This window comes from Sinocyclocheilus rhinocerous, unplaced genomic scaffold (assembly GCF_001515625.1).
Source record: "Sinocyclocheilus rhinocerous isolate Xijiao unplaced genomic scaffold, SAMN03320098_v1.1 scaffold475, whole genome shotgun sequence".
Classification (NCBI taxonomy): Eukaryota; Metazoa; Chordata; class Actinopteri; order Cypriniformes; family Cyprinidae; genus Sinocyclocheilus; species Sinocyclocheilus rhinocerous.
In genome coordinates, this window is record NW_015646677.1 from 937,713 (window position 1) to 945,843 (window position 8,131).

General features: G+C 37.8%; 1 protein-coding gene across 4 annotated transcripts in view; it reads right to left on the reverse strand.

Annotated features, from left to right (window-relative positions):
* Window positions 1–7,908, reverse strand: part of LOC107707988 (GAS2-like protein 3) — a 23,589-nt gene extending 15,681 nt beyond the window's left edge. The window contains exons 1-3 of one of the 4 annotated variants that reach the window (XM_016512123.1): window positions 7,767–7,908; window positions 3,215–3,317; window positions 2,765–2,820 (exon numbers count right to left, since the gene is read on the reverse strand). In XM_016512123.1, the coding sequence (XP_016367609.1) occupies window positions 2,765–2,791 (27 nt within the window). In that variant the 5' untranslated portion in view covers window positions 2,792–2,820; window positions 3,215–3,317; window positions 7,767–7,908. Of the gene's footprint in view, window positions 1–2,510; window positions 2,579–2,764; window positions 2,821–3,214; window positions 3,421–7,766 lie in introns of those variants that run through there. The other 3 variants (XM_016512124.1, XM_016512122.1, XM_016512121.1) reach the window with 3 other exon arrangements.
* Between the last annotated feature and the right edge of the window lie 223 nt (window positions 7,909–8,131).

Here is an 8,131-nt window from a genome sequence, read left to right on the forward strand (position 1 = left end):
AATACACTTATATGAAGGTTTAAAATTCTACAAAAGGCACATTTAATGTCCAACAACCAATATTTTAGCAAAATGTATATTTTACTCAGAATTATTGCGCTCCTATTCGATTGCGCTCCGTCTCGTTTAGCACGCATGCGCGCAGCAGCGCTCGTTCACTCGCGTAAGCCTCGCCCACTCCTGACAGCAAAATGGATATATTTTGACACTTTTTAAACCGATGCATCGCATCGTTAACTTTTTATGCCGATGCACCGAGCGAATCGGGGAATCTTCCCATCCCTAGTGAGAATGAGTAATACTACTAGCGAACAACACTTTTATTGATTTGACTGCACTGAATTGACCTGGATAATGACAATGTTCTAAAAATGTTTTTTGTTAAATATTTAAAAAATTTTTTTGAAGGGTACGCAAACGTTAAGGGAACATTGCATTTTATAAATTTGCAATCATTATATGAATGTTACATCTGAATGTTTTCTGAATGTTCCAAAACAAGTTTACACAAACGTCCAACTAAAATGTTTTAGAAATAAAATGTCCCATGAACGATGTATAAAGAATGTTTTTCTGCTAACATTTTGAGAACATTATTAAAGACCAGATAACTTTGAATGAGCGTATTAATATTACTGGAAGAATGTTTATTCAAAATTTTGAGAACATTTTTCCCTGGGAGCTGCTTTATAGCTGAATCAAATTAGTTTCATAATAGATTAATTTTGCAACATAAACATGAATTGAACCAACACTGATTGAACTGACTTGAGCTGAATAGGTACTATTGTCTTTATAGAGCTGTTTTATAGCAGAATTTAGATTTGTCTCATATTTGAATAATTTGATCACTGATTCTGTTATTTTATTTGAGTTTATTACTTCAAAGCTGGTTTGAAACAATCTGTATTGTATAAAGCACTATAGAAATAAATGTGACTTGACTGAGACTGATGCAAAACATCTGTTTGAAACACACAAACCACAAAACCATAGAAACATTTACCAATACTCTGCACGACCAGATCTTTAAAAGAGCCTAAATCACATTGCTGTGCTGGGAATGACTGAAAAACAAAAGCACTATTTTAAAAATCACACACAGGCAAGCCACTCCGAGAGAAATCCCATAACCCTTTCTGTACATGAACCCTGCTGTTCCCACACATGCATCAAACTCCCATGAGGAACAGAGCGAGCGAGAGCTTCAGGCTCCTACTAACACACATATGGAGTGTTTCTTCTGCTCGCGCACAAAGCCTGACTAATTAAACAGGAAAGCGTTTCCATGTGGGGGTGTTTTATTCATATTATATAAGACATCCAAGATTACCATTCCATAGCAGATTTCGGTCAGCTCTGCTCGGTTAAACTTTTCTTGAAATGTACTGTCAGTGTTTGCTTGTGGACCTCTCTAATTCTCCCTTATGGTTGTTAACTCAATGCAAACAGTCTGGTGTGTTCAATCAATCACACATGCACACACAAAAGTTGCAATGGCATTACATAATGTGGTCGGTTCACACATGACATCAGATGGACACATTCTGAATTACCAATCACTTCAGATTCAGACAGGATGGTGTAAAATCAACAACACATGTCTGTGATTATCTATTTGGAATGTTCAGCAGATTATTCAAACTTCAAATTCAAAGCGATTTAGAACACAAATGGCGGGAAATATTGCCCTGGAGCCGTATGGAGTCAGGTTTCCTCTTTAAGAAAAGAGCAGGTGTATCCGAGTAGTTCTTTTCAACAGATAATAGCTTAAAAGTATATATGTGTGTAGCGCATAAAGAAAGTTAGAGATGCACTATTTTTGTTACATTATCAGTTGATCTAAGAAAATTAATTTAGTATCAGTCAATATTAGATATAAATTTGTGCATGCATTTAATGCACATTTTTACATTTAGATTAGCTTTGTAGTCACCTAACACTCACTTACAGTTAATCTTATAAATACTAATGATTCAATAACACTGCTAAAAGTAACCCATTTTAATCCAAACGAATCCATTTTTCATTGTAAAATTGTAAATGTTAGTTTATTGTATTTGACAAAATAAATGATAAATGTCATCCATTCCAATCCAAACTGTACAAAATGTTTGTTATGCAGCATTTAAAGTTAAATGTTTATTGTTTTATTTTGACAAAAAGAGTATCTGACATAACATGAAATAATTCTCATTTTATCCATCTTTCAAATGTTACATGTAGTATATAGTCGCACCATAGGACAATGCCATTATTGTTTGACTTATTGTCAATCACCCATCTGAACATGAAACTCTTCTCTAACTAGCTCAGATCTTGACCCACAACATCACCAACATCATTTTCTTCTAAAACCATATTCAAACTATCACACTGTGACACAACGGCTGGCGACACACACAAAAAAAAGCTGATCTTGGGGATGCAGGTTCGGATCCACCCTCCCTCTAATTCTATAAACATGCAAAAGCACATAAACAAAAGCATAAATTCATAAAGTTGCATACCTGCAAACCAGCCTGAACCGCCATCATTAGTTAAAAGAGAGATTCACGTCCACATTCTGAAAGAGACAGATAAAACGCTGTTAAAACAAAGACGCACATCAGCTCAGACATGCCAGTTATTTCACTGTGACAGGCTGGCGACACACACCAAAAAAAGCTGATCTTGGGGATGCAGGTTTGAATCCACTCTCCCTCTAATTCTATAAACATGCAAAAGCACATAAACAAAAGCATAAATTCATAAAGTTGCATACCTGCAAACCAGCCTGAACCGCCATCATTAGTTAAAAGAGAGATTCACGTCCACATTCTGAAAGAGACAGATAAAACGCTGTTAAAACAAAGACGCACATCAGCTCAGACATGCCAGTTATTTCCTGTGAACACAAACACATACAGTTTACTCCACTTAAACCCTGTCTGTCCCATCGCAGGATGGATAATATCGCCTGCAGTTCACTGTTAAATGTTTAACAATGAAAAAAAAAAATCACTATGACCAAATACCAGAGAGCAAGCGGCAAGATTAAGACAGTTCAGGCAACATAAGCACAGCTGAGGAAACAAAGCGAACGTCTCCTTTCCTTAAACACACACTCACACACTTAATACTCACACAATAACAGCCACACACACACACACGCTGTCAGTGACACGCTCATGTGAATCCTAAATCTCCATCATCTCCTCAGCGAGAGGCTCACCTGAGAAACACACACAGAGACGAATCCAGTCCAGCTGCCAGCAGACAATCCACCTGAACACCTCAACGCAGTAAATCCCACCACACACTCCTGCAACGACCCGCTGACAGAAGATACGAGCGCACGAGAGAGAGAGGGAAACACAGATTGACTAATGAAGCCGCTCAGCAAACCCCCAGCCAATCCCAGCCAAGCATTTACAATGGTCCCATTGTTACAACCCCCTCGTTCACTCACTCTCACACACACACACACACACACACACACACACAGATCTGTTTTTGTGAAAAGTGGGGACATCCCATAGGCGTAATGGTTTGTATACTGTAGATGGAAAAGTACATGAAAATTCTATTAATTCTTTCCTTTTAGGTTTCACGGAACATCAAAGAAAACCATTTGAAACTACATGGTTTTGCATAAATGACAGGATTACATTAAAACACAACTAATGTTTCAGTCCAATCATATATTTTCTCCTATATTTCCGAAATTGAATATAACATGTTACATTTTCAAAAGTAGACAGCAACAAATAGCTGCAATAAACTTCAAATTGAATAAACAAGTATATTAAAAACAACAACAAAGAATAATGACTTAAATTAAATATTGTATGGCTTGACTTCACAATAATTATATGTACTAGTACATGAGTCTGGATTAGTATATAACGCATTTTTTATGTAACATGACATTCGTTTTGATGGAAATTTTAAACACTTTTTGGATTAAAATTCTATTACTCATGTTTTTATCTATTGATAAAAGCATGAGTAACTTCTCAGCAGACGATTTGCTCGCCCTGATAAAAGACACGCCCACAAAAAACATAAGAAATAAAGACAGTGACTTTTGCTGCAGAAATGAGGTTGGGCGGAACGTCAGACAGAACACAAAGCGCTCTAACGTTGTAATCCTACTATAATGAACGTCTGCGTGAGTTACAGTCGATTTGTTGCTTTAATTAAATGCGACGACACAAAGGGAGCGAGGACTGGGGGTGTCCACTGTCCACATGGCTCCTCAGGAGGTCACCACATAATCACGTAAGAGGATCACGCTTCCAGACGCATCCCCGTTGGCCGGCTGCTTCTCCTCCCTCTAGACGTGAGCCGACACGTGTCACATGCATGTATGCATGCGTGTTTCTGTTTGTTTGCATGTATGTGCACCAGTGGCTTGCACATGGGTCCCAAAAATAGCCGGCCATCAATCAAAGCCCCTCCCCTTCCTGCTCTTTTGTGGCGTTGCTTGTGATCTTAATTGGCCTGTCAGTTGCTTTCATTAGTAGGCAGAGCCATCAACACACACACAAACAGAATTAATGGTCCTGGAGAGGATGGGTGTCCGATAAACCACGGGTCCGAAGCCCATCCCCCGTGAAGCAGAGTAAAGCCCCTCTTATACACCTGCCACCAGCTCTGGAACGGTTATCTAAAAAACCATGCACACATCACACTTTTAAAGTTATTTTTTCTGCACCAACACAGACTTGAATAAATGTAGCATTAAATCACTTGCTCACCAGTGGATCCTCTGCAGTGAATGGGTGCCGTCAGAATGAGAGTCCAAACCGCTGATAAAAAACATCACAATAATTCACAAGTAATCCACACCACTCCAGTCCATCAATTAATGTCTTGAGAAATCAAAAGCTGTGTTTGTAAGGAAAAAAATATTTTAACTTCAAACTGTTGCTAAAATACGAGTCCATAATCCATAACGCTCCTTCCAGTAAAAAAAAAGTAATCTCGTCTGATTCAGGAGAGAAATATGCACAGATCAAGCAGTATTTACAAGCCAAAACAGTTCTAAACAAATATGTGGGTGGATTTTGTTGTGAGAGACAACAGATGATGGACTTTTTTCACTGGAGGAAACCATACTATGGATTATGGACTCATATTTTGGCCATAAGGAACAATTTGAATGTAAAAACATCTTAATGATAGATTTGTTTCTTACAAACATGCAGCTTTTCGCTTCACAAGATGTTAACTGATGGACTACAGTGGTGTGGATTATTGTGATGTTTTTATCAGCTGTTTGGACTCTCATTCTGACGGCACCCATTCACATCCATTAGTGAGCAAGTGATGGAATGATACATTTCTCCAAATTCGATGAAGAAACATTAGATGGCCTGAGGGTGAGTAAATTTAATTTCTGGGTGAACTGTTCATTTAACCGACACTGGCTGTCTTGAGCTCCCTACCTAGACAGCAGCATTAGGTGCATTCAGTTGCAAAAATGTTCAAACATGCTTGTAAACACCCAAAATGCTGTCTAGTTAGAGAAATTACACACATTTTGGGACACAGTAAAGAACGAGATTAAATAATTGAGACTCTATAGGCTTTAGAGAATCACTTCACACAGTTTAAAGTATAATCCCTATTGAAAAGACCAGAGGAAAGCTATGTTCTCATGCTTCTACAATTACAAAACAAAGCTGCAATTCACCAAAACAAAGCGATCAACACAGCTCAACATAACAATGACCTCACCACAATGATTCAGAAATATAAGATCCAGAATTGCACGCCAATCTAAAACATAAAACGAGAGCTGTTCACACATTAAAATAAGGGCTCCAAATGTTTTTTTTTTTTTGCAGCGATGCCACAGAAGAACTGTTTTCAGTTTCCCAAAAAACTTTCAGTGAACAACAGTTCTTAAAAGAACAATTTTTTCCTTAGTTTAAAGAACATTTTTTAAATGTGAAGAACCTTTTTCCACCATAAAGAATCATGGAAAGGTTCCACGGATGTTAAAGGTTCTAAATGGAACCATCAATGCTAATAAAGAACCTTTAGATTTCAGAGTGCAGGACACCAATGCTGACAAAACCGGCACTTAAAACCAATGGAGACACTATGTGGCATAATGTAAACAGAAGCCGTTGTCATGGTGATGCAATGACTTGCTATAAGACACTAACAATTAAGCAGTCAGCAGCAAGCACAGAGGGTCTGCAGCACCCCCGTCCCACTAATCATCTGCTCTGGGTCATTAATAAACAAACAGTAATCCAAGATTCGTAACAATGACCAGCATGTGCACCAGAGATCATGGGAAATTAATCCCACCAGTCATTTATTTCAAGATTTACCCCCTTCTCCCTCCTCTCAAGCTCAAGAACCCCCTGATGCCGCGTATCAGGCAGATGGTCGGTGAAGTTGCAGGATATGGGTGTTTTTGGGGAGGCTTACATCATGTGCTAGTGTTTACACAAAAATAACAATCACAGAATTAAAGACGGCATGAAATTCACACTATATATTTTCTAAATGCATGTTCAAGAGCTTATTGTGAACAATTCATCCAGTGAAAATGTTTTGTAATGTTAAATCAAAATTCATAACTGGACCTTCTAGTGAAAATGATAAGATATCATCAGAATATGTAAGTAAAGATATGTCACCATTTCAGTTTCACTGCAACTTTAAAATAAAAACTCAAGCAAACTGGAGCAACAATAGGTAAACAATAAATGCATTTCCTTATGCAGTTATATGCATCAACTCTTAAAACGTAAAAAAAAAAAACAGTTTCCTTATTAGTGGTTGATTAATATGGGTTTTCAATGGCCAATGCCAACACCGATATCTTGAAAGCATCATTTATATATGAGAACAGTTTAATCATGGCAACAAAAGTGTGGCAACAGACACCTGTTTTACCCAATATCTATAAAAAAATGTATTGCTATGGTTTTAAAATGTCCAAATATCGGTTGGTTTATCGGTCTTTCACTACTTGCGCTATAGTTTTTCTCATTGTAAGCTGCTTGGCATCAAAGTGTCTACTCAATAAATGCAAGTTATTCACAACATGCCATAAAAGAATAACTCAGCTTCCTGAAATGTTTTACTGGCACATTTAATCTGTTAACAGCACTTCAGCATGACCAAGAAAATCTTTGGCGATAAACAGAATTCCCTGCCAGAGCTCAAGGACATGCTGAAAACTTTATGGCTGCAGTTTCCATCAGGAAACACCTGCAGTTTTCCCCTCCTCTGGTGCTGGATGTATATTTAGCACACATCTCTGAGAGATGAAGCTATAACATTCAGCCTAAAGCTCAGATGATCATCATAATGAGCAGTTTTAATGAGATACGTGGCAGAATATGAAACATGTTCGGGCAACATCTCAATGTCCCTGTAGAAACATGTATCTGTCAATCACCACTGACACATTCAGAGATAGACAGCTCAATATTTTAAGATCATACTAGCTCAAACCATTAGAATATGATCCACTATCGCAAATATGCGTGCTGTATTTTTAAATCCTTGCTGATTCATCACGCATTCTCCATGGAAAAGTCATGCAACTTCCTAACAATTCTCATCTTTCAGTGTAAATGACAAAAATAAACAACAAAAACCGGCTTTTATGATTTAAGACAGGTTTGTTGACATTTTATTTACTTTTCTAATAAAATTATCTTTTAAAACAAGGACATAATGATCAAATAAACAAAGTCCTCTCTCTCTCTGGTTTCGAGAGTTTGGGGTTGAAAAAACAACACGAATAAACTCACCAGCGTTAAATGTGTGTGTTTAGTTGTGTGTGTAGTTCTTTCTCTTCGCTCCGCGGCTGCAGGGGCAAGCGCGCGGGGGTGCGTTGAGCATCAGCTGAAGCTGGAGCTGCTTTTCCTCCACGAGTCTTGGAATGTTCAGTTGTGAGGGACTCGCGGTTCAAAACAGCCAATCAGAGCAGAGATCAAAATCCTCAATGGAAAGGGGCGGGGACACGAGAGCAAGTGGGAGGTCCCTGTTTCAATGCACTACATTACAGTAGAGAAAGTAGAGAAGACATTAACATGATTATTGTTTTATATACATACATACATATATACATACATATCTACATGCATATATATATGCATATATATATATATATATA